This window comes from Carcharodon carcharias, chromosome 1 (assembly GCF_017639515.1).
Source record: "Carcharodon carcharias isolate sCarCar2 chromosome 1, sCarCar2.pri, whole genome shotgun sequence".
NCBI lineage: Eukaryota > Metazoa > Chordata > Chondrichthyes > Lamniformes > Lamnidae > Carcharodon > Carcharodon carcharias.
Window position 1 is genome coordinate 150,032,072 of NC_054467.1, and position 27,443 is coordinate 150,059,514.

Here is a 27,443-nt window from a genome sequence, read left to right on the forward strand (position 1 = left end):
TCTCTGAACCAGGCATCAGCACAGATACGAACATCTCGATGGGCATTAGATCAGTGGCTGGAATGTCGGAGCACAGTGGTGAGGGCACTTCATACTTGCTCAAGGAGCAGGCAGAGACTGCCCAGTCAGAGGACTGCTAGAGACCAGGATGATGATCAGTTGAAGGCAGATGATGAGCCTCTGGAGTCATCCATTAGACGGCAGATGCTGGATGTCCAGCAGGATGTGCAGGAGGATCTGGCAGAGATCCATGAGGGTATGCTTGCCACGGTCTCTGCTGTGGAAGAGTCCTTGCGGAGCATGAGAATTGTGTTGACCCTCATGGCTGAGCGCACTGCCTCCTCCATTCAGACAGTGGCGATTCGCAAGGAGAGGCAGTTCCAGGAACAGAATCAGGGGTTCATGGGGTTGCGCTCAGGCCTGCAAGCCCTCACACAGGCAATGACCTCAGGTGATCAGTGCCAGTATGGGAGATGGATGAGGCACCCAGTATCCCAGCTAGATGCCCGTCCAGCAATGGCAAGCAGAGAGGTCCAGAGCGACCTCACGTTGGCATACAACCTGCTTGTCATCTCTGTGGGCTCCTTTCAGGGTGCTCTGGATGATGGCAGTTCCTCCACCCCTCTGTCAGTGACCGTGACACCTGATGAGGCTGCAATGACTGAGGAGATGCCAGTTGTGGCACTGGCCGTTCCCTCCCAGGTGGGGCCAGCACAGGCTCCACTGGCCAGAGGGAAGACCACTAAGATCATCAAGGCTAACAAGACAGCAGGCTGTCTCCAATGCTGCTGTCAGTGAGAGGGGGACACATAGACATAGCACTCATAAGCATAAGCTTAAGGCACCATGAGCGCAAGAGGGACTGTTCACAGGTGATCTTCTGTTGTGTGATGTTTTGTTTATGTTTATTGATCTGGGATTGAAGACCAGAGAAGGTTGTGTTAATTTGTTTGGATTGTCAAAATGAGATAAATTTTGTTTTTGTCATAATAGCCTGAGTACGCTTCACATTTTTTGATTTTTAGGTGCAGGGTATGTATAGCTGGACGTGAGTAACTCTAAACTTTAGTGCACAGGCACTGAGTGGACTTTGGGTCATTTCAGACCTTTGGTATGGAGACAGCAGCCCTGGCATGAAATGGAAGCAGATCTTTGGCAGCCTAGCTGAAGGAACATTGGATAAGACGTCCATGGTGCCCTTGCCTCACTGAAGGATACTGATGGCCCCATCATTCTCCTCACTGTGCTCCTCTTCTGACTCACTACTGGATTCATCCTCTGTGGCCTGTGGAACAGTGTCAAGATCCTTTTCCTCCAATAGGTCCCCCCTTGCCAGTGCCAGATTGTGGAGAGTGCAGCGTGCAAGCACTCAGTGACACCACCTCTGGGGGGAATTGTTGTGGTCCAGGCATCAGAAGCGCATCTTCAGAAGACCTATGGACCTTGCTATCACTGCCCTTATGGAGGCATGACTCCTATTAGTAACGCTGCTCAGCCTCTGTTCTTGGGTGACGGAGAGGCGTCATATGCCACCTTTTCAATGGATAGCTCTTGTCACCCAGCAGCCATCTTCCAGTCAGGCTGGAGCACTGAAGAGCCTCAGCACCTGGGAGTGTCTGAGGATATAAGCATCAAGGGAACTGCGAGTACCGTGTAAAGGCTTGCAGAATCTGCATCCTTTGGTCACACACTATCTGGACATTCATTGAAAGAATTCCTTCCTGTTGACGAAGGCACCTGGCTGACCCGTTGGCACCTTGATGGCCACATGTGTGTGCAGTTGATTGCACCCTGGATGCGGGGAAACCCAGCAATCGCTGCAAGGCCTCTGGTTCGCTCAGCCTGGCTGGCCTCGTCTGCATGGAAATGAAGAGATGCCATTACCCGACTGAACAGAGCTTCTGTCACCAGCTTGACGCAACTGTGGGCAGCTGATTGGGAACTCCACATAGATCCCACACTGAGCCCTGGAAAGAGCCACAGGTACAGAAGTTGAGGGCCATTGTGACCCTCAGAGCCACAGGCATGGGGTTACCACCCACACAGTTGGAGCTGATCTCAGGCCCAATCATCTGACAAATGAAGGTCACGGTCTCCCTGGAATGTTAAGCTGTCAAGGGAACTGTTAATTTGTCATGGAGCTATCAAAACTCTCAAGGGAATTGTTAAAGTTCATGGGAATAATCAAGCTATCAAGGCATTTAAACCTTCTCCTCTTTAATTCTAAAAAAAATCTGGAGGCGAGAAAAGGAATCCGTGCTTACTATTTCACTCTATTTGTTGACATAAGCCCGAGGGGTTTCATTATAGGATTAATGTTATATGAATGATTTCACAACCTATCATTATCAAAGTGGGGAGCCTGTCAGTTCACTGTTTGATTGACAGGTCCAAGAGCTTATAAAGTCTTTGATGTGGGCTGTGATTACAAATACTTGTTGTTATAAGGAACCTAAATGAAGTGAATGGGTTTATCAATTTGAGTGTTTTTTTTAAATACACAGTTAGCACTTTATTTAATTTCATCTCAGTATGGGTCCTGAGATCTGCTCATGGTGGATACTGGGTGTGTAGGTGTGGGGCATGGATTGACATCAGTTAGCACTGTTGTATTAAGGGCTATAAAAGGCCATGGAGGGTTGGTAGAAAGGCATAGGTTGGCATGAAGGGTATGAGGGGCCATGGGGGTTTGGTAGAAGGGCATAAGTCAGCATGGAGATATGGGGAGCATGGGGTGTGGGTGGGAGGCATGAGGTGGCAAGTCTTGGCATAGATCGAGCATGGGGAGTGTGTGGAGGGGTAGGGGATGTGAGTGGGTGAGGGCTAGAGGGGTGCTTTTGTTTTATTGCGTTTTTTGCAGCAGGGACAAGTGCCAGATCACCGAGGTCGGCCTTTCGGCTAGCCTGCCTCTGCACCAAGCAGCCCCTGTGCTGCCTCCAAACTGTTTGCAGGGTCGTTGGACACGATTCCCATTATATCTTACGACAACGCTCCAGAATGAAAATCGCAACTTTTCCCAACCCTGTGCTCCTGACTCAAGAACAAAAATTCTGGCCCAAGTGTGAACAGTCTCTGTTGTAACCTTCTCTAACTCTTCCCCATAACTCCCATGATTCCCAACCTATTTCAGGCCTTCCACCTCCGTGACTCTGATCTCCTGTCACTCTACAGCTTTTCTCCCATCTCATTCCCATGTCCCTTCAATCATCTCCCAACGAAACTCTTCACCATTCAACTTTCCATCTCTGTGCCTTGAAAGAGATCTTCCTCAAAGGTGAAATCCTTGGCTCATTGGGAGATTCTCTGATTGATTTTGTTAATTATTGAGTGTCACTTGGACATAACCAAGGAAATTAGTGAAATTCCATTATGTCAGGTTTTAGGCCATTTAACACTCCATCTAAATTTCCAGTCAGGTTTTGTACTGGTGCCAATGTTCTCAAGTTTTTAGCTTTTTAGCAGTTATAGTTTGATGTTGAAGTTTACAATCCATTCAATGCCTTCAGCTGATGCAGTGGGAATGGTTGTGATGCCACCAGGAATGGATCTTTCTGGGCAGAAGTTTAGACTCTGGGCGATAGTCTGCCTTGGATGGCCAGATTCACAATATGAGCTGTTTCCCATGTTTCTCTTGTGAAACAAGCGGCCACATCTTCCCTGGCCCGTCCTCAAGCAGTTGAGGGTTGCCTAGATTTTCCATGGAAACCTGAGACTTCATCATTTGGGTCAATTACTGAGTTGTGGTTGGTTATGTTTGCAGCCAACCAGGAAGTACAACATCAAGAGGTGAGGCTGTTGTCAGCATGTAGGGTGTGGAATGTTGTCTGTAGAGACCACAGGATTTCAGATGGGTTCCATTTTTTTTGAAGTCCTGTGTCAATGGGAGTGCTTCGTTAACTGTAAGCCAGTTGTGCTCTTTGAGGAGGATGTTTACCCTGTGAACACCAGGAGTTCAGTGTGTTTTAGCAGAGGAAGCCACTCGGGCTGCGTTGATCTCAATGTCCTCATGACTTCCCGGAGGTGGATATCTACCACTTTTGCATAACAGCTCCGGAGCCAGGTTGAGCAGCAGGATTCTGCTGTTGTGTTTGCAATGAAACATATTAAATTAAACCCTAACGGTGCAATTTAGAAGTCCACGCAATTTCCAAGCAGGAGTGCATTTAAGGGGCCCTATAGTAAGATTTGTAGCAGCATTTTCAGGAAATTCCTGAACATTTTTATCTTGTACTGCTTTTGTGTTTCACTCAATTGGTCAGGAACCTTTGTGTCAATTGTTTTACTTGTCATTTGCTTTGTATGCCTACAATGACAAGGAAAATAGGTTTCTCAATAATAGAAACCTAATTTTTATTCTTTATTTGGATGTTAAGAAAGAAGAGCAATAGAGGCATATGAAGCAGAACCCAGGCAGCCTGAATCACCTGCCAATACCCTTCCATTCTCCTTTGTAGACAGAAGCTAAACTGCCTGGCAATTATGTGCCATTGACTACAAAGACTAAAGATCGACAGACAGCCAAATGCAGAGGATTAAGTTTTGTCATTTATTGCAAGGGCACCTGCACCTCAGTATTCACAGTCAGTTGTGCTCTCAAGCCCTCTTCACCCTCATTTCAGGCAAGCAATGCTATCCTTGCAGTGGAAAGCACGATCACGCTCCTCGACAACGGCACAAAGTACACCAGTTCCACTTTTTTAAGCACCAAATGGCAGTGGGTGTGGTGAGTGATTGGAGTATTACAGTAATCCAGCACTTAACAACTTATTTTCCAGCCTTCCAACTTATTACATTGACAACTGGATTTTTCCAGGTATTTTGGTACCTTACCCGTTATCGAAAAAGCTGAAAATATAAAAAAAACTATATTGTCAACCTTCGTAAAGGCAATTAGCATTTATTTTCTCTATCAGTTTAATGTTAAGAGATGACCATGCAAACTGAGGCAGGACTAACAGATTGGGTGAGCACTATTAACTCAGTGCCTGACTGAGCAGGCCCAATCAGAAAGTATACTTCACTATGAGTGAAGTGCAACTGGAATTTGTTGGTTATATTTAAAAACTTGGTTGGATATAAGAATATTGGATTTATCATGGTAAGCAACTCTTATTCATTTTTGGTATTAGCCTTCTGCTATATGGCTGACATTGTATTAAATTTAGAATAGTATTGTGTTATGGGCACATATCTATAAAGGGCTTGATCAACTTTTGCCTAAGACCTTACAGACATCAGACAGAAAAGACTCACCAGTTGGGCCTACTCACATTCTCAACTATATACCCATCAGAGGGGGCAATGTTCACTACTCTAGTTTGATGTGTGAGTCAGCATGGTGCTGTAAAACAAGAAATAAAGTAGACAGTTATCCTCTGATGGTGTGTTTGACTTAGTTCTTTCGAATTACAATCTATTGTGTGGACAGTATCTCTTATATATTCTTCTTCTATGATAAAAAGCAGACAATCATTTCAGAACTGTTTTCAAGTGTAGAAATGGTTACTGGAATGATGTCTTACTTTCCTAACAGTACATCTTGTGTTGTTATACTGATATAAACAGCAATCACTCATAAGGGATTAAGTAAACACATTTTGGTTTCATTTATTTAGAATAGGCACATGAGAACATGTAAATATGTGTAGAAAGCTTGAAGACATGAGCAGCAGAGCTGTGTGTATTTTTGTGCTCTGCTCAAAGGCAAAAGTTAAACTAAGACTGGATCGCATGACACATTTCCCTTCTAGTGATGTTGTGCTGCTATCCCTCAAAGGCATATTACAACATATCTAATTCAGAAGATTAGTATTACTTTGTAGAAAACTGTGTTCTATTTGACCGTTTGTGACGAAAGTATAATAATTTTCATGACATTTTTCTGGTTTATTGTGAAGTAGGTTTATGGGTGTAAGTATAGGTGGTCCTATCTCTATTTAATTACATTTGGAGTCAAGTAGATTGCAGGCTGAAAATCATCAAAAGAAGCTAGATGCCAAACGTGTTTGAAATGCTAATGAATAAACATGGATGCTATGTTATGGCGCAGTCGATGGTAAATGCTGAACTGATCAAATCCCAGAAGGAAGCTTGAAACAACTGCCACAAGTTATTTTGCAATTTGTATAAATTTCCAGATGTGTGCCTTGAATTCAGTAGTAATAAGTCTTATAGCTTTCTTACAAAACTAAATTAAACCTTCATTAATGGAAGAAATGATTCCTAATAAATGCATAGATCTACGAATTACTACTAAGATAACTTCTAAATCCCCTAGATAATCTAACTCCCAGTTACACTTTCCTTAAGGCAACAGTAAGACACATAGATTTTAAAAGACCCAGTCAAAGAAATATGATACCCTAAACAATTGAATTCAAAGTGAGTTTTCTCAACTTCAGTTCGTTATAGACAGCAGCTTGAGGTGTAGATGCTGATGGCTTTTCACACTTGTTAGATCTTAAAATGCCTCCCCTTACATACAACCTTCACTCCTTTATACATATTTTCCCCTTAGAATGCAAATTCCCATTGTTTCACTATGTCTTTGGATTTTACCCCCTGATAATAAAAAATCTCTCATAGTACTAACTTTACCAGTAAACTTTGGGGAAAAATAAACACACAGTGCAGAATTTTGCCCTTGATGGGCGGGCAGCCGATTGCTGCCGCTGAAACAGGCCCCGCCGCCATTTTAAGTGGGTGGGCCAATTAAGGCCCGCCCAGCATGTCGCCAGATGGGAAGCGCTATGCGCTTCCTGTGCGGACGGGGGTGGGGGGGATTCTCCAACTGCCAGAGTGCGCTCTTCCACACATGCGCGTAAAAGACCGCACATCTCCCTAAGGCAAAGTACTGCCTCAGGGAGATCACTCAAAGGCTGTCAAACATTAAAAATAGAAAAATAAAAAAATCATTAACATGTCCCACTCATGTGAAAATGTCACACGAGATGGGACATGTTAATGAAGTACACAAACACTTCATTAAAAGTTTTTAAACCCGATAGTAAACCTCATCCTGCCACTGGATGAGGTTTGTAAAAAAATCACTTACCAGCCTGCCTGTTGGGCCTGTGCGCCGACCCAAAGTTCGCATGGGCCCCTCAAAATCCTGGTCGATTGGTGAGCTAATGGCTTTACCAAGGCCTTTCATTAATGGCTGGCGCTGCATAGCGCGCCCGCCAACCGAAATGTCACAATGCCGTGCGATGACGTCGGGACGCTCGTGCAACGTCAGCGTTCGACATTTTAAGCGCTGGCGTGCGGACTCTGCCACCGGCACGCCAGCCAGAAGATTCTGCCCACTGTTTCTGAACTTCAGCTGGATAGGTGACACCTTTCACCTCTCCTTTGAAATCAATCTCATCTGGTTTATTTATAGATGTAAATGTTACCTTTACCCCTATGTTTACCTACTTAACATTTCAAACCTAGTTTATCTTCTAATACATCAAAACCTTCAGACCAGCTGCCTTTAATTCAATTAAGTCACACACACACACACACACACACACGCACACACACAGAGACAGACAAAAACCCCACTCTTATTGTATTTACCAATAAATTCCAATAACATTATGACATTTCTTATATCTTCCTGACAACCCCCTCCTTATTAAAAAGTGAAGTCATAATTTAAAAAGTCAGCTTCATTTTCTGCACTCATCTTACACTACCTCCTATACTTATTACACTATTACATTACCAGGTGCATGCATTAACAGAACAATACATATAAATCATTCCAGTCCAGTGTCCAGGTTTTAAATCTCCAATTTTCCTCTTAAGTTTTAAACTCTTGACAATGCATCTGCCATCAGATTTTCTCACCCGCTACATGTATAATCTGTAGATTAAATGGCTGCAGTAATAAACGCCTTCTGAATAGCCTTGCACTTTGGTCTCAAAATTTGTCCAGAAACGTAAAGGATTGTGGTCTGTATAAACAATTGTTTCTGATGAAATGTTTGCACCATAAATCTCAAAATGCTGCAATGCTAACACCAAACCCAAAGTCTCCTTTTCGATCATTGAATATTTTCTCTGTTGTACATTCAACTTTGGTGAAAAATACCCTATCGATTTTTCAATTCCAGTGTCATGTTCTTATAATAGTATGGCCCCAATGCCTATATCACTTGCATCAACGTCCAACTTAAATTGCTTGGCATAATTGCGTAATGCCAAAACTGGTGTCGTAGTTAATACAATTTTCAAACTGTCAAATGCCCTCTGACACTCCTATGTCCATGAAACTTCTTGTTCTTTTTTTAACAGTTCAGTCAATGGAGCAACCAAACTGCTAAAGTTCAGTACAAATTTCCAATAAATCCAGAAATCTCAAAACTTCTCATTCTGTTGTAGGCATGAGGATATCCATGAAAGCCTTGACTTTCACATCACATGGATCCACCTTACCATGTCCAATGTTATGGCCTAGATATGTAACTTGTGCTTTTGCAAATTCACTTTTAACCAAGTTCACCACCAAATTAGCTTCTTGTAATCAAATAAATAATGATTACAGATGTCGAAAATGCTCCTCCCACAACTGACTGAAAACTATCAAGTCATCAATATAAACAGCACAATTGCTCAGCCCTGCAATTACTTTGCTTGTCGGTCTTTGAAATGTTGCAGGTGTATTTTTCATACCAAATAGCATAACTTTAAACTGATAGAGTCCAACTGGCATCACAAAAGCCAATTTCTCCTTTGCTTTCTCCGATAACGGTACTTGCCAATATCCTTTCAGCATGTCAATCTTTGTGATAAATTTTGATTGTCCCACTTTCTCAATACAATCTTCCAACTGTGGTATAGGATATGAATCCGCTTTTCACTGCAGTCACCTTTCAATAGTCCACACATAATCTTTGTGTTCCATCCGGTTTCAGTACCAGCATAATAGGCGAGCTCCAGTTACTACAAATAGACTCAAAGATATCATTTTGAAGCATGAATTCAATTTCTTGCTGTACTTGTGATAACTTCGCTGGGTTTAATCTATAAGGACGTTGCCTTTGCAAAGATGAAACTTCTACAGACTCATCATGTATAGTTAAATTTGTCCTTCCCAACTTATTTCCACAAATATCTTCATGTGACCGCAATAGCTTCTCCAAATCACTTTGACACTTGCCTGGAAGGTAACTCAATATTACATTTAAATTTTCAAGTGCCCCCTCATTATCCAGTTTGATTAGAGGAAAATCAATTTGAGAATCCTGCATTTCTACTTCTTTATCATTATCTACCACCACTAATACCTCCTTTTGGCCTTCTTACCTGTCAAAGTACTTTTTAAGCATATTTACATGACATACCCTCTGCTGCTTTCTTCCATCTGGAGTATTTATTAAATCATCTCACTCAGCATCTTTTCAATCCTGTAAGGCCCGCTAAACATTGCCTTTCATGAGTCACCCAGTACTGGTAACAGAACTAGCACTTTCTCCCCAGCAACAAAACTACGAGCTTTAGCTTTCCTGTCTGCTTTCATTTTCATGACTTGTTGTGATATCTTTAAATGTTCCCTAGCCAACTCACATGCTCTGTCCAATCTCTCTCTCTGAAGTTTGATACATAATCCAAGAGTGTAGTTTTTGAATTTTGACCCATCAATTTCTCATGAATCAATTTCAGTGGTCCCCTCACCTCATGACCATAAACTAGTTCAAAATGACTGAAACCAGTCCCATGCATTAGGAGTGCCTCTAACAATAAATAACAAGAATGGAATTGCCCTATCCCAATCCTGTGGATAATCCTGACTATGTGCCTTCATCATAGTTTTTAGAGTTTTATGACATTTTTCCAAAGCCCTTTGTGATTCAGGATGGTAAGCTGTTGACTTAAATTGTTTTATCCCCAAACTGTTCATTACCTCCTTCAACAGCTGTGACATGAAATTTGAACACTGATCTGATTGTATTTCTTTAGGTAAACCATATCTTGTAAAAAATTTAGTTAACTCTTCCACAACTTTCTTTGCTGTAATATTTTTCAAAGGTTTTGCTTCAGGAAACATGGTAGACACATCCGTTGTTGTCAGTAGTACTGATTTCTACTTTTTGTCTGAGGGAGGAGTCCTACACAATCAATTATGACCCTAGTAAAAGATTCTTCAAATGCTGGAATTGGAATTAAAGGCGCCGGCTTAATCAATGCTTGTAGTTTCCTTATCAGCTGACATGTGTGACATGTTCTACAGAATTTGACTACATCCCTATGCAATCCAGGCCAAAAAACATGTTTTTATGTCTGCCTGAGTCTTTCTAATTCTTAAATGTTACCCCATTGGAATTTCATGAGCTATCCTCAGAGTCTCATTTCTATATCCAAATGGTATTACAACCTGATGCAGCTCCCTCCAGCTTTCTTTTGTTGAAACATGATACAGCCTCCATTTTATCATAAAACATTACCTTTAAGGCAATTACATTTTGCCTCTGTTTCTGAGTAAGCTGTCTGATATAAATGTTGTATTTGCAAATCCTTTTTCTGTAACTCCACTAACCAGCTTGAGTTAAACACTTCAGCTCAGTTGTCTTCCAGTCTTTCTTCCTGAACAACCTTATCAAACACAGTGTCAGCTAATTGGACTTCCACACCTCCTCCCTGTCTTTGAACTTCCTGCTCTTCTTGTTTCAACCTATAAGTCTGTGGTCTCATTATCACACAATCTGGAAACAATCCAGGATGCTCTCTCTGCAACATTTCTGTTGAAAACACTTCTACAGACCACTCAACTACCATAGCCATCACCCACACCTGGGATCCAGCTATATCATTACCCAGAATAAACTGAAGCCCTGCAAAGGGCAATTTTTCCACTACTCCAACAATTCCTGCACCTGTTTTCCACTTACTCTTTAAATTTACCTTCCATAATGGAATAGGTTTAGCATCTCCATGAGCCCCACTTATTATCACCTGTTCCTGCAATATTCCCTCTGAACAGCAAATGTCACTATCCCACAACATTAAGGGTTGACTAGCCCCTGTGTCTCTTAAAATGTTAACATCTTTACCTACTCCACTCTGTACACATGGAAACACTTTCCTTTACACACAAAATCTTTAAACATTTCTGCAACCTGCTCCTCAGAATTCTCTTGGGTAATTTGTGAACACATCCCCATTTCTTTACTTATCACTGATTCTCCCTGTTTTACCTCTACACAAACTATTGGTTTTGCCTGTGCCCGAACCTCAGAACCCATTGTACTTTTACTTCCAGAACTTTTCTGCACCCCTATAATTCCAACAGATTTTCTCTGCAATTTTCAGCACCCAGATTTGGTATGTCCAACTTTATTATAATGAAAGCACCTCAATTTTTGAATGTTACTTCTACTCTCAGCACCTTCCTTTTTATTCTGAAAAAAAAACTTCCTGGGAGTTTCCACCTACTCCTTCTCTTCCCTGGCTACCCACCTTCCTTTCACCTTCCCACTTTCTATACATTTCTGATTTAAAAGGGTGATGAAAAAAATTAGCTCTATGAACGAACTCATAATCATCAGCTATCTCTACTAATTGTCTTACTGTTTCAACCCTCTGTTCCTCCACATGAGTTCTCGCTACCGAAGGTATTGAATCTTTAAATCCTTCCAAAAGAACTACCTCTCTAAGAGCTGACTATATTGTCTCTATCTTTAATGCCCATATCCACTGGTCAAAATTACTTTGTTTTACTCTTTCAAACTCAATATTAGTTTGCCCAGGCTGTTTTCTCACTTTCCTAAATTTCTGCCTGGATGCCTCAGGAACCAACTCATATGCATTCAAAATAGCTTCTTTTTTTACCATATCATAGTTCATTGACATTTCTTCTGACAGTGAAGCATAAATCTCATGTGCTCTACCTACCAACCTGGATCGTAACAACAATGTCCAGTTTTCCTGTAGCCATTTAAGGTGTTTAGCTATCTTCTCAAATGAAATAAAGAATGCTTTTGCATCTCTTTCCTCAAACTTTGGAAGAACTTGTACAAATTTAAACATCTCCCCCCTGGGTTTTAGGTTAAAGCATTTTCATCATCAGGACTTTCCTCAGAATCTGAGATCTCCTTTTTAACTTCCAGCCTTTTAAGTTGGTATGCCCTTTCTCTTTCCTTCTCTCTTTCCCTTGCCTCTCTTTCTTTATCCATCTCTCTTGCCTGGAATTCCAGTCCCAACTTCCTTTCTTTCTCGTGCCTTTCTGCTTGCTCCCTTTGAAATGCCCTTTCTTTTTCTTTTTCTGCCCTTTCCTTTTCTGCTGCCTCTAGCTCAAGTTTTTTCATTTCCTTTACTTATTAAAGTTCAAGCTTCTTCATTTCTAACTGATGTCACATTTCTTCCATCTGTAATGCACGAGTGTCAGGTATCACTTTCAACTTTAAATGCTGCGCTATACCTTCAATTATATCGGCTTTCTTAGCCTCTGCTGGTAACCCCAATTGTAATTTATCCATTAACTTAACTTTAGTTACCTTTTGTAAACCAGCCAAAGTTATAACTTCAACTCCCAGAAAAGTTTTATCAACTGCCAAAGCCACACCAACTCCTGAATTCAAAATGCTTCTCATACTTATAACCTTAAGTTTCTCCAACCCAATCAAGGAATTTCAAATATATCCCACAAGGAAACCCCAACTTTGTTATGATACAGCCAATGGTAAATGCTGAGCTGCTCAAATCCCAAAGGGAACCATGAAACAACTGCTACAACTTTTTTTTTGCAATTTAAATAAATTTTGAGATGCATACCTCCAATTCAGTAGTAATAAGACCACCAAGTCTTAAAGGTTTCTTACAAAACTAAATTAAACCTTTATTAATAAAATAAATTATTTTAAATACATACATAGATCTACAAAAACTAGGATGATAACTTCTAAAGCCCTTAATTAATCTAACTCCTGGTTATATTTTAATTCAACAGTAAGACACATAGATTTTAAAAGACCTAGGGAAAGAAACATGAAACCCTGAACAATCCAATTCAAACTGAGTTTTCTTAACTTCAGTCCATTGGAGACAGCAGCTTGAGGCATAGATGTTGAAGGCTTTTCACATTTGTTAGGTCTTAAAATGCCTCTTCTTACATACAACCTTCACTCCTTTATACATATTTTCCTATTTGAATGCATTGTTTCACTATGTTTTTGGACTTTACCTCTCTGATAATAAAAATCTCTCATAGTACTAATTTTACCAGTAATCTTTGGGGAAAATAAACACACTGTTTCTGAACTTCACCTGGCTAGGTGACACATTACACCTCTCCTTTGAAATCAATCTAGTCTGGTTTATTTAAAAATTCAAATGTTCCCTTTACTCCTATGTTTACCTGCTTAACATTTTAAATCTAATTTATCTTCTAATACATCAGAACGTTCAGACCAGCTGTCTTTAACTGAATTAAATCACACAAACACACACACACACACACACACACACACACACACACACACACACACACACACACACACACACACACACACACACCCACACATGCACACACACATACACACGTGCGCGCGCACACACACACACACAGACATAGACACAGAAAGGAAGGTAGGTAGTCAAGGGAGAGAAGGAGTAGTTGGAGATTCTCAGGAAGTTTTTTCTCAGGCTAAAATGGAAGTTGCTGAGGGGAGAATTGACACTTTAAAATTGAGGTGCTTTCATTGTAATAAGGTTGGGCACACAAAATCAATGTGTTGGAGGTTACAAGGAAAATCAGTTGCAGTAATTGGAATGTAGAAAAGTTCTGGAAGTGGAAGTACTGTGGGTGCTGAAGTCCATGTACAGGAATAACCAGTGGTTTGTTACAGGTAAAGCAGGGAGAATCAGTGATAGGTAAAGAAGTGGAAATGTGTTCACAATTTACCCACAGGAGTTCTAAAGAGCAAGTTGCAGAACTGCCTAAAGATTTTGTATGTGAAGGGGAAGTCTTTCCATGTGTTCAGGATGGAGCAGGAAAGATACTAAAATTTTAAGAGACACAGGGGCTAGTTAATCCTTAATGCTATGGGATAGTGATAGTTGTTGTTCAGAGGGAGTATTGCAGGAAAGGATGATAATAAGTGGGGTTAATGGAGATGCTAAACCGACAAGTAAATTTAAAGAGTAAGTGGAAAACAGGTGAGGTGATGTTGGAGTAGTGGGAAAATTGCCCATTCTAGAGGTACAATTTATTTTAGGTAATGATACGGCTGGGTCCCAGATGTGGGTGATGCCTATGGTAGTTGAGAAGCCCGTGGAGGTGCATTCAACAGGGGTATTGCAGAGAGAGCATCCTGGATTGTTTCCAAATTGTGTAGTACCGAGATCACAGATTCACAGGTTGAAACAGGAAGAAGAGGAAATTAAAAGGCAAGGAAAAGGTGTTGAAATTCAATTAGCTGATATTATCTTTGATAAGATTATTCAGGAAGAGAGAATGGAAGAGAATGAGGCTGACGTGTTTAGCTCAAGGGAGTTGATTCATGAGAAATTGGTGGGTCAAAATTCAGAAAATTCAGAAACTATTGTCCTGGATTATGCAACAAACTTCAGAGAAAGATTGAACAGAGCATGTGTGTTAGCTAGGGAACATTTAAAGATATCACAGCAAGTGATGAAAACGAAGGTGGATAGGAGGGCCACTGCTCACAGTTTTGTTGCCAGGAAAAAAGTGTTAGTTTTGTTACCAGAACTGGATGAATCATTAAAGACGATGTTTAGTGGACCTAACAGGATTGAAAAGAAACTGAGTGAAGTAAATTATTTAATAAATACTCCACTTAGGAAAAAGAAATAGAGGGCATGTCATGTAAATATGCTTAATAAGTACTTTTACAGGGAAGAGGAACAAAAAGAGGTATTGGTAGTGGTAGATAAGGAGAAAGAGGTAGAAGTGAAGGACTCTGAAATTAATTTTCATTTAATCAAATTGGATAGTGAGGGGGTACTTAAAATTTAAATGTAATATTGAGTTATCTTCCAGACAAGAGTGATTTGGAGAAGTTATTGCAGTCACACAAAGCTATTCGTTGGAATAAGTTGGGGAAGACAAATTTAGCTACACATGACGTAATTGTAGTGGATTCAGTTTGGATAAGGCAACATCCTTAATTAAGTCCAGCAAAGTTATCACAAGTACAGAAAGAAATTGAATTCATGCTTCAAAATGCCGTCATTGATTCTACTTGCTGTAACTGGAATTCGTCTATTGTGATGGTACCGAAATTGATGGAACACAAAGGCTGTGGGCAGGATTTTCCCTTCGCTGGGCAGGCCCGGGAACGGCCGTGAAACAGACCGCTGCCTGCGATCGGGCTCTGACTGCTATTTCACGCTGGTGAAAAGCGTGCTGAGAGCCTCAGCACTGCCTGGATGAGGTTGGGAGGAGTGCAAGTGCTGAAGTCTGCGCATGCGTAGGGGGGAACTCACTGAAAGCTCCCTGAAGGCACAAAGCTGCCCCAGGGAGCTGAAGAACCTTAAAATGAAAAATGAAGATTTTACAAATGATATAAGCATGTCCCCACATGTGACTCAGTCACATGAAGAGGGACATGTTAAAAATTATTTTAAAATATTTTTATTGTTTTTTCCTTTATTGTTGGAAACCTCACCCCTCCCAAGGATGAGGTTTTGTAAAAAATGCAAAGGCCGCCTGGCCTATTCGCCTGTCCACCAACCCTAAGGTTGGATGAGCAGCGAAAAAAGCTTGCAATTACTTGCTTAAGGGCCTTAATAGGCCTCCTTAATGTAGGCGGACATGTGGCTGACTCTTGCCTGTGCCTGCCAACCGAAATATTACAGGAGTCGTGCGCTAATTTTCTTCCAACCAGGTCGACGCGTGCCCACCCACGGGATGAAAAATTTTGCACTGTGTGGATTATCGAAACGTGAATGCAGTGACAAAAGCGATTTCATACCCTATGCCATGGCTGGAAGATTGCATTGAGAAAATGGGACAAACAAAGTTTATCACAAAATTGACTTGCTGAGAGGATAAATTTATGCCATTTGGTATGAAAAATGCACCAGCAACATTTCAAAGATTGACAAAGTAATTGCAGGACTGAGCAATTGTGCTGTTTCGATTGATGACTTGATAGTTTTCAGTTAAATGTGGGAAGAGCCATTGACAGGTCGGCGGGCATGCAGCTGACTTGGCAGCATCCCCGCCGACCCGAAAATGGAAGTGACGCGGGGTGACGTCGGGAGTTCCACCCAACATCATCCCGTGTTATTTTATGTGTCGGCGAGTAGGCCCCACCCATGCTCGCTGACCGAAAGATCCTGCCCTAGGAGTCAGGTCAATTAGAAATTTTAGAATTTGTTATAATAGTAAATAATTGTAGTCTTATGTATGTGCTTGAAATCTTTTATTTTGTTAATAAATAATTTAATTTAACTTTTAAGGTTGCAAAAGGTCATGGTGGACTCATTGCTTTTGAATTCATTGCAAACATTTCCTTGTAATAAATACAAATTGCAAAATCATTGTGACAGCGCGACCAAGTTTCCCTTGTGGATTTGGTCCACCTGACATCATCTGGCACCTCATAACACGTTAGTGGCCCGTCTTTGCTGGTCCGTGGAGCTTCTTGCCAGGGTGGGCAGAGGTGACAGACTGTGCCAGGAAAGGCTCACAAAACTTTGCCCAAACTTTTCTGAGGGCGTAGGAGTTGACGCAGTGAGCTGAGAATTCAGGCTCAGCTATACCCAACACTACCCACTCCTTGCCTGTGCTCTCCTCGAGCTCCCACTCACTAGGTTTGCTGCATGTCTGAGTTGACTTGTTAGCTTCGGTTGTCCAGGCCCTGTAGAGGAATTGAAGGCCACCGACTGCTACTGTGAGCACTTGCATGATCCATCTCAAGGAGGAGCAGGACATAGTAATCTATGAAAGATGAGTTTACAAGAATGGTAGTGGAAAATCTTGAGATTTTAGAGCTTTATCTTGAGTTAGCGAGAGAAGCTTAATTTTACTCAGAAATCCTCTTGTGATAAATTTTCAAAAGTTGTCATGTCTGTTACAGAACCAGAACTCTAGGCATATATTGAACTGAGGTCTTTGTGTTAAGTAATGTATGGTTAAGTATAAATTTGCATATATTAATTATACCTATTGACCTAGAAAATTATGTAAAAGGTGACCAATAGGATAACAACTCAAAAAATGGTTCTGAGCATAAATGCGCAGCATGAAAATTACAGTTGGACATGGGCAATTAACACAATCAATACTTATCCCCCTTTTAACAATAATGTTCTTTCACTTTAAGTACTTTAATTTACAATGGATAGAAAATTGTGCAGGCTAAAAATCTGGTGTTCTGACCTCTGCAGCTGAAACCTTGAAAATGCTGCCAAGAATAATATTTAACACCAAAGGTTAAATATACCTAACTGGTTACACTTTGTTTCAACTTTGACTCAAAATTTTACTTTCTCTAGGCTTGTAGAAAAAGGATGAACGTCTGTGGCAGCTGAGGTAGTTCCACTGTAACTCCTGTCACCGCTGAACAGGAAAAGAAAATCAGATCCTACTCCATCCACGGTTCCCCCAGCTGTTCATGGCACTACTCCCTACCCCCCAATACCTGCTACCTCCCTCTGCCCGCTTCCTTCCACTCCCCACCATGCATTCTGCCACTTCCCGCTTCCTCCTGCTTTCCCTGTCTCCATTTGTCAGTCCCTCCCTCATATGGGGAGAGAGCAGCAAAGGGAGGCAGGCAGTATGGGAGGTGGACAACCAAGGCGGGAGAAAATGGCGAAGTGGGCAAATGGGAGGGTGCAGTGAAAGGAGCAATAGGGAGCAGAGGAAGCAGCGAAGAGAGCAGGGGAGCTGGGAGGGAGTAGAGGGGAAGCAGCGAAGAGAGCAGGGTTAGTGATGAAGGGAGTGGGGAAGCGGCAAAGGGAATGGGGGAAGCGATGAAGGGAGCAGGAGGGAGGGAACGGGGAGCAGAGGATCTGTGACTAAGAGAGTGGGGGAAGCGGCAAAGAGCAGAGAGAAGCAGTGAAAAGGGCAGGGGGCCTGGGAGGGAGGGGGGAGTGGGAGAAACAATGAAGGGAGCAGAGGGAAACGATGAAGAGAACTGGGGAATTGGAGGAAGGGAGTGGGGAAACAGTGGAGGGTACTAAGGGAAGTGACAAAAAGAGTGGGTGGAGTGGGAATGAGTGGGAGGAAGCAGGTGGAGTGGCAATAAAGAGGAGTGGAGGAAAGCGATGAAGAGTGTGTGGCAAGTGCTAAAGAGAGCAGAGGTAAGCAGCGAAGAGAGTGGAAGAGCAAGAGAGAGCCTGGACAGTATTGTGTGTTCTTTTCTGCCTTTGTTCGACCTGCACCACCTTTGATACAGGCAGCTGCCTGGGATGTCATCGTCAGAGATGTCACAGGCACTAACACTGCATGTGCGGGAGCGTGCTGTCTGCCGTTGTGGCATCAGCAACCACAACCAGGTAGAGGACAATGTCGATAATGGCTCTCCACATGGTGCACCTGACGACACAACAGTTAGTATGCAGTATGGCTTAAACATTCAGATGAAGTGATCTATATCATACAAGTCTTCTTAGCTGCAATATTGTTTCAGCAGGGATATCTCATGATCATAATTAGCATCTTTTAAATCTGAAAGCCAAATAGGAATCATTAGGGCAAGTGAGCAGGAAAGCCCAAGGGCTAAAAAAATTAAATGCTGAAACATCTATAGTAACATATAAATTTAAAATAGAAAGTGTAATGCACGGAGAGCAAGACACTCTGATGAGTGCTGAATTGAAGTGATTTAAAATCATCGTGGAATCTATTATAGAGTTAGCTATATGGGTCAGGGCAGCATATTTATTGATTTACATGGCTGGAGACATGCAAACATTTTTTAAAAATCTGAAGCCACACAAATTAGGAGAAAGGGAAATTTATATATACATACATATCAATACATATGGAGATAGATGTACACAAATGCATGTATATATATATATATTCCAAATGAAAAGGAAGAATTTCTTATTGGTACAATCACACTCGTATGTGGAAGTTAGTCGCCGTGATTCCGTGACAGGCAAGATGTGATACTGCCCCTCACCCTCTTTTACCTAAAGACATTAACTGATGCTACAGGTACGACAATGGGTTTATCCATAGGGCAAACTTCCAAACCACATGCTCAAAGAAACCTGCACCCCATGTAATAAATGCAATAACTAATAGATAAAGTAACCCAAATCTGGCTTATTTCATTGGTCAAAGACAGCAGCATAGAGACACAATGCCCCAGTTCAATTTTTTGCTACTTTCTGCTAAAAACAATCGCGGCTGAAGATTTTCACTGTTCAATATTTGTATCAAATTTGTGTACATCGGTTTAGATTTAACAAATGTGTCCCCTAGAACAGAACTTTCTGTACCTGGAGAACACCAGCAATTTTGGACATTGAGTTCACTGGGCCTGCACCTGTCATTAAATTATATTTTCTGCAATTAAAATTTTGACGCACAAGGTTAAATTAAGTATTCATGACATTTCCGGAACTGCGTGCACACTCTTAGCGTTTTCAAATTTGCTATTATTGAAATCTGTCCGCAGTTTTTGGTGCAAACAAAAAAGCCAGGGCAACTGGAACAATTGAGCGACACCTGACATAGGGAAGAAACTTGGGCTGCTGGAATGAATATGCAAACAAAAAGTCGTTCAGGTCAAAGGGAAAATGAACTTGGCTCCAAAGGGTTGAAGTAAAGTTTTGCCTGTTGCTTTGCACCAGGCGGCAGCAGCAGCAGCGGCGGCAGCATTGCTCCTTTCTAGGAGGTAAAGGACACCTCGACCCGCCACGCCCTCGCGCGCGAGTGGGTCCCGGCAGGTGAGGCCCCACCCCCGGGTCTCAGGTGCTCAGTTATCAGAGCAGCAGCAGCAGCAAGGCTATCTTCTTCCTGCAGCATAGAACTCAATTCGCAAAATACGCTCGCACTTCTTTCATTGCCTGCTACAGTGTGGGAAGATGCCTGCCTTACACAGGGACCTACTGATGGAAGTTTCCTTGGGTAAGTTTATTGCCCTTTTTAAGCATTATTTCTTAGGTAATTACATGTAATTCCATTCGCTGAAGATCAGTCAGCTACCTGAGAATTAAAACGCTTCTAATACTATTTATTTATAGCTGGTTCTAAAAACAATCACTTGAAAATAAGAAAATCCTGCTGCATTTAATACTTTACGAAAACATTATCTGGGACAGTGTTTAAACAGACTTGGAAACTATATGCATTATTAATTTTATGATTAGTTTGTTGGGAGTACTGAAAACAAAGGATTTAAAATATTTTCCTTTAGTAGTCACTATTGCGGCCATTATTTATAATGACTATTAATATAAGAGTCTGTTTAAATTAGTAAAAGCGTTTAAAATATAATCTTTTTATAATGTGATTTTTCTTGAGAAATGAACTCAATTATTATTTAATAGTACACACAATAGGTCATAGTAACACAAAGCAATTTTTCTTGAATCAGACATGACTGAACAACAATATTTGTAAAGAATGTTTTTATTTTTGATCATATTCAAACTCCCCCAAAAATTAAGGGTTGCCCTTTTAGGACAGAGATGAGGAGAATTATTTTCTCTCAGAGGGTTGTGTGACTTTGAAACTTTGCCTCTGAAGGCAATGGAGGCAAGGACATTGAATATTGTTAAGGCAGAGATAGATAAATTCTTGTTAGGCAAGGGAATCAAAAGTTATCAGAGGTAGATGGGAATGTGGAATTCAAAACACAGACAGATCAGCCATGATTTTATTGAATGCCAGAGCAGGTTCATGGGGCTGAATGGCCAACTTCTGCTATTTCATATGTTATTGTGCTGTTAGATATTTAATAAGGTGGAGCTTATTCAGATAAATTATGTATATGTAATGGTTATGTCGGGAGACTAGTTAGTTCAGTTGGCTAGATGGCTAGTGTGTGGATTAGATTAATGCCAAGGGGTTTGATACCCATTCTGGCTGAGGTAGACTTAGGGCCTGCCTCCTCTCCCTACCTGTAGTAAAAAATTCATGTCACTTACCTGTGGTGTGGTGAATAATCACCAAGGATCTTCCTTCAGGCAGAGAACTCAAGACGAAGAATGGTTACATTACTAGACCAATAATCCAGAGACCTGGATTAATAATCCAGACTATGTTAGTTCAAATCCCAATTTGAGAATTTAAAGTCAGTTTTAAAAATTGGGAAATATCAGGTAATGTGGCGAGAAAGCAGCTGGATTTTGTGAAATCCTTTAGAGAGGAAATCTGTCATCGTCACCTCATTTGACCTAAAAGTGACGGCAATCCTGCAGTTACTGTCTGAATTGGATGTTGCTGAAGTGGAACTAAATGTGAACAGTGGTCCAGATAGGCCCAGCACTGCCTTCTCAGGACAACTAGGTTCCTGAGAATGATTGAAAAAATAATTTTTTAAAAATATAATTTTTATCTGTTCAAAATATGTTCATATGAAGACTTTATTGCATTAAGAAAGCTTATAGCTAAGAATAATTTTAATATTTCAATAATTTTGGAAATTCTCATTTGTCACTGAAATTACTCCTGCCTTCCACCCTATTGATGATCTTCCCAACCCCACACCCCACCCACCCCCTGGCTTTCCTGCCTCTGTGCTTGCTTAAAAACCTGTTCCATCTGTCACATTTTTCAGTTCTGATGAAAAGCTTACAGATTTGAAACATTAATTGTTTCTTTCTCCATAGATGCTGCCTGACCTGCTGAGGATTTCCAGCATTTTCTGTTTCTATTTCAGATTTCCAGTATTAATAATATTTTGTCTTTTACCTTTATAATTTTGATTTCTCGTTGTCAAAAAAGTTTTAGTGCCTGAAGAATGCAATATAATAATCAGGATTTTCTGCAAAAAGAAACCTTCATCACTACCTTCAACTCTATTTCTCCCAAGTCCCATTCTTTGATCTCATTTGCTTATTTTATAATTGTATTCTACTTACAGATGTTAGCCATAAAATAGGGCTCCGTAGTGCTGCTAATGCTGGTAATGCGAATGTCCTGGAGGAGAGGGGGTTAAGGGGGTGTGAAATAATGGCAACTGGATGGAATGCTTCCAGCCACCTCTGGCACAGCCTGCACATTGCAACCTGACTGACAGGTCATGAGTGCAGGCATGTCATGTTTGTGCTGGAAGCACGCAGAGTGGGCAGATCGTGATGTCAAACAGCCTCTAAAGTTGATTTGCTGCAAGATCTGCCTGCCACTTGCACCACCCAGATCCAGTGGTGAGCTCATTGAAACATTTAAGATTATGAAGAGATTTGACAGGGTAGACACAGAGGTTGTTTCCTCTGGCTGGGGAACCAAGAACAAGGGAGCAAAGTTTCAGGATAAGGAGCTGATTATTTAGGACTGGGTGAGGAGAAATTTCTTCACTCAAAGGGTTGTGAATCTTTGCCCCAGAGTGTCATTGATGTGTCATCATTGAATATATTTAAGACTGAGATTGACAGATTTTTGGTATTGAATGGTGGAGCAGGCTTGACAGGCCTTATGGTTTACTTCTGCTCCTATTTCTTAAGTTCTTATGTCCAGTTAAACCCCACGGTTAATCACTTCCAATTAAACATGTGATCAGCTGCATGTCCCGCCCCCATTTAAAGGGCTGACCATCCAACTTCCATGTGAAATACTGTTGACTTTTGCTGGTGCAGAGTTAGTGGAAGTACTGTGTTGTATTCTTGGAGGAGCTTTGCTAACTTTTTGGAGTTTCAAGTGAATGGTGCTAGATCTGACAAGGAAGTCTGGGGAGTTTTCTGCACTGTTGAGTGAAAGCCTGCTTCAGTAATGGGGGCTGGTTGCATTTCTTCTTGAGCATAATTTAGAATGGAGCTCAGACAACAGAGATAGGAGCCTGTGTGCAGATGAAAGAGGAGGAAGGTTCTCAACAGATTCTACCCAGCAAGAGTCTTCAAGCACTTCTATCTCTACCTTAGGCAGGACTAATGTTTGAGGCATCTATGTTCCACCAAGGAGATGGTCACTGAACAGTGCCACTGCCTACAGCCCAACCTGCAGCCTCAGAGTAGGATGAGGAAAGTCCTGCTAGTGGCTGTGAAGGTCACCAGTGCTCAAAAATTGGATTCTTCCAGGTGGGAGCAGGGGACATCAGCTGATTTTCACAGCTTGCCATCCATTGCTGCTGTGAGGAATGTCACAGAGGCCTTAAATAGAAGGAGAATGGACTTTATCATTTTCTCACTGACTAGGGAGAAGCAGGAGTAGAGAACAAATGGTTTTGCCAGAATGGGATTCCCAATGGTGCAGGGAGCCATTGACTTCACGTTTGTGGCACTCAGGCCCTACATGTCAAAAGGCAGATGTTCTGTAACTGCAAGGACTACCAATCTATTAATATCCAGTTGGCGTGCGAACATGACCAGAAGATCCTGTCAGTGATTGCCTACTATCCTGGCAGCAGCCACGATGCCTTCATCCAGAGGCAGTCAGCCACACCTACCATATTTGGGCCATCATGACATACCAGAGGCTGGTTGCTGAGTGACAAGTGATATCCACTCTACACCTGGCCAATGACTCCTCTGCACTATCCGACCAAGCAAGGATTGCATAGCTATAATGAGCTATGTAGTATTGTGGAACAAACCATTGCTGTCCTGAAGCAACGGTTCGTCTGCCTGGACCACTCAAGGGAGCCCTCCAGTACTCCAGAGTGGGTATCCAAGGTCGTCGTGGGTTTGCCGTGTCCTGCACAACTTCGCTCTCATGAGGGAGCAGCCCTTGCCAAAAAAGCATTCAGAGGCAACCTCAGAGGGAGGAGAAGGAAGCAAGGAGGAGGCATCAGGAACGCTAACGATCCGGATGGGCCACCAATGAGCAGATTTTGAGATTCCAGTTCACCTGAGATGTGATCCCAAAAATCACAGTTGTTCCATAATTCCCCATCGTTCAATCCATCTTCTGTGTGCCATCTCGGTATCCTCTGGGCCAACATTCTGAAACCAAAGCTACCAAGAAAGAACCATACCAAGGTGGCTCTGCAGGATGACCTTGAGCAGCTCTGGGCCTTGATGTTCTGACATCAAACTGGACCAACTTGACATTAGTAGCAGCAGTCTTGGCTGGCTGGCTAATCGGCAACTGGTGGTTGGTAGTGGTGAGAACACAAGAACTGTCATTCTGAGAGAGAACAGCAGTTGTGCTCTATGGAACTACTGCTCCTACCCTGGTGCTGCACCTCTAGTGTAACCTGTTGAAACTAAGATTGCCGGATTGCTGTGAAAGCTGACAAGCCCCTTTGGGCATTGATATTCACAGCTGTGAGCCTGTATGGCACCGAACAAGGATCTCATGATCTCAGTCTGAGCTTCCACTGCAGCACTGAGATATTGTGTAGCTTCTGTCTGAGCCATGCAAGCTGAGACATCAGCCACCAGATGTAAAATCTTGGTTGGATCCAGAAGTACTTTCATGGAATTGGCCACTACTTGCATGCTGGAAAGGGCTCCAAGCTCTGAAAAATGCCCTCTGCCAAGTTGGAGCCTGACTCCTCCATGCTCATTGATAGTGACAGGCTGTCTTGCAGGCCTGGCAATGCGTCAAGCATCTCAGTGTGTATGACCATTAGCCTTTTCCTGTATGCTGCCTTGTCAAAGTCTTCATCTGAGTCCTCTATGGCAGTACTCATCTGCACCCTGACTCTCCAGTGAGCTGGCACACGAACTATCCTTTTCAGTGACTCACCATGTGCAGATCCCAACTCCTTACTATCCTATAAGGTACTCTCAATGCCAACATCTGAACAGGTGGTTGCGAGTGTTAGATCAAGTGATGGTACTTAGTCATCAGAAATCTGGTGTTGCTCTCTCCCTTCCTGATGAGGTTGCAGTGGTTGACCAGGCCAGTTCTTGGGTGTTTCGAAGCAAAAATGCAGAAGGGTAGGTTTGGGGAGTGGAAATGGGGAGGTCCAGAAAGTATGAGTCTATAATCACACCATCAGCAGCTTTCACTTCATGCCACATAGCAGGATGAGACTGAGGGATGAGGTGGGATTTGAGAAGAGGCATAAGGCAGAGATATATTGTCACCCTTCACCTTGAATATTCTCAGCGATGCTGGATGCACTTTAACAGAGGCCCCATGATGCAGAGCAGCCTTTCATCTAGGGGGCTCAGGAGCTGCAGGTCTGCCTATTCTACCCTGGTCCTGCTCTGCTCCCTCCTGTAATGGGCCAACTTGTGCTGCCACATAGAGACAAGAAAGAATATCAGTCAATCTGTTACAATGTGTTTGGATGATGTGCCTGCCATAGCTGAATAGCTGGAAGTATGTGGAAGCTTCAAAAGGCGGATGTGAGGCTGACAGCATTGGTAGGTGTGTAAGGATTAGGTAGAGTACTAGAATGCTAGGCAGTTTGATTGCTGATGGCTAAATGATGGACTTTGGTGTGGGATGGTGGGTATAAGATGTCATGTGAAGATGCACTCATAGACCTTGATCACATGCATGAGGTCATTGAAATCTTGTGGCACGACTGTCGAGCCCTTGGGGCCAAATTCTGGAAGTTCACCCATGGCCACCTGCTGTCATTTCCTTTGCAGGGTTTGCCTGCCCTCTGAGGAAACATTGCTTCTCTCCACCTTTCCACCTCCTCTATTAATGCCTTTTGTGCTAAATCAGAAAACCTCAGAGCCCTTTCTGTTGCTTGTTGCTCCATTTTTTGTGCGTTTGAATCTCTCCAAATCTTCCACAGACAGCCTGCAGCAGCCTCTGTTGAATAAATGCAGCTGTCCTTTAAGAGGGGCAGGATGTCATTAAGACTTGCAGGTGAGCTGAAACCCTTTTCAACAGGTTGCCAGTCAGCAGTGCTCGGCTGCATCCTGAAATCATTCAGTCAAGGACGCAGCACTTTGTGATCGCCCTGAACCTGAAAACGAGCCGAAACAACTTTTTCCCATGCTGCATAAACAAAAATAATATTTTTCTCTTGTCTGGCTTATTTAAAATTTAGGATATAAACTAAAATGTTAATTTGTTAGGTTGTAAGAGAAAAATGCATTAGTTCCATCATCTTATCACATTTTATTGAGTTTATATCACACCATTTTAATTCAATCTCTTAGGAATAGCAAAGCTATGCATCTTCTGGAGAATTTAACGTGTTAAATTTGCTTTAGTAATGGGAGTGTCCAAACCCAAAGACTGATAATATTTTGATTTAGGAATCTGATCTGTTTAAAAAATAATTTGTTGAAGTGAAACAAAAATAAGTGGAAATGCGATTACATTCTGCTTATAATTTTACAAATAAGAGTGCAATTTTAGTTAAGGAGAACAAATGATGTGGGCATTCCATGCAGGTAGATAGAGCATGTTTAGATTCTGGACAGAGACCAGCCTAAATATCCTAAATTCTGGTTAGAGTGGACTCTGCTCTGAAATATTCATGTTACCACCCACTCCTCAAAAACCAACCCTTGACATCGCTGTCCTTCCAAACCACATTTATTTCTAATGTCTCTTTCCTGTTCAGGGTCCTTGAGCGTGCAGTCACCTCCCAAATCCATGTTCATTTTTCCCACAACCCCATGTTTGAACTCCTTCAATCAGATTCTGTCCCTGCCACAGCTTTCTATCGGCACTGATTAAAGTCACAAATTATATTCTATTTGACTTTGACTGTGTTACATTTGGGTCATTTTACGATGTTATAGGCACTATGTCAGTGTAAGTTGTTGTTGGAAAACTTGAGCTCATCAAAACCGTGCGGTCTGTATCCAACTGTCACTGTCCCATTCCCACCCATCACCTGCTAACCTACATTGGGTTGCCATCTGGCAACACCTTGATTTTAAAATTCTTATCCTTATTTTGAAATACTTCCATGGTATGCCCTTCCCTATTTCTGTTGCCTCTTCCAGCCCTAGAAACCTCTGATATAGCATCATAAGGGTTAAAGCACAGAAGGGTTATAGCACAGAAGGAGGCCATTCAGCCTGTCAAATCTATGCTGGCTCTCTCTAAGAACAATTCAGTTAGTTCCACTCTCCTGCCCTTTCCCCATAACCCTGAAAATTTCTTATCTTCAAGTGCTTATCCAATTCTCTTTTGAAAGTCACAATTGAATCTGCCTCCACCGCCCTCTCAGGCAGCGCATTCCAGATCCTAACCACTTGTTACGTAAAGAAATGTTTCCTCATGTCGCCTTTGGTTCTTTTACCAATCATTTAAATCTCAGTCCTTTGGTTCTTGACCCCTCTGCCAAAGGGAATAGTATCTCTCCCTTACTACCCTGTCTAGACCCCTCATGATTTTGAACACCTTTATCAAATCTCCTCTCAAACTTCTCAAAGGAGAACAACCCCAGCTTCTCTAATCTATCAATGTAACTGAAGTCCCTCATTCCTGGACCCATTCTTATAAGTCTTTTCTG

At 42.0% G+C, this 27,443-nt stretch overlaps 1 protein-coding gene across 2 annotated transcripts in view; it reads left to right on the forward strand.

Annotated features, from left to right (window-relative positions):
* The first annotated feature begins 19,801 nt into the window (after window positions 1–19,801).
* The window catches only part of LOC121276168 (PGAP2-interacting protein-like), a 135,274-nt gene continuing 127,632 nt past the window's right edge, over window positions 19,802–27,443 (forward strand). The window contains exon 1 of one of the 2 annotated variants that reach the window (XM_041184247.1): window positions 19,802–20,032. In XM_041184247.1, the coding sequence (XP_041040181.1) occupies window positions 19,990–20,032 (43 nt within the window). In that variant the 5' untranslated portion in view covers window positions 19,802–19,989. The remainder of the gene's footprint in view (window positions 20,033–27,443) is intronic. The other variant, XM_041184256.1, reaches the window with a different exon arrangement.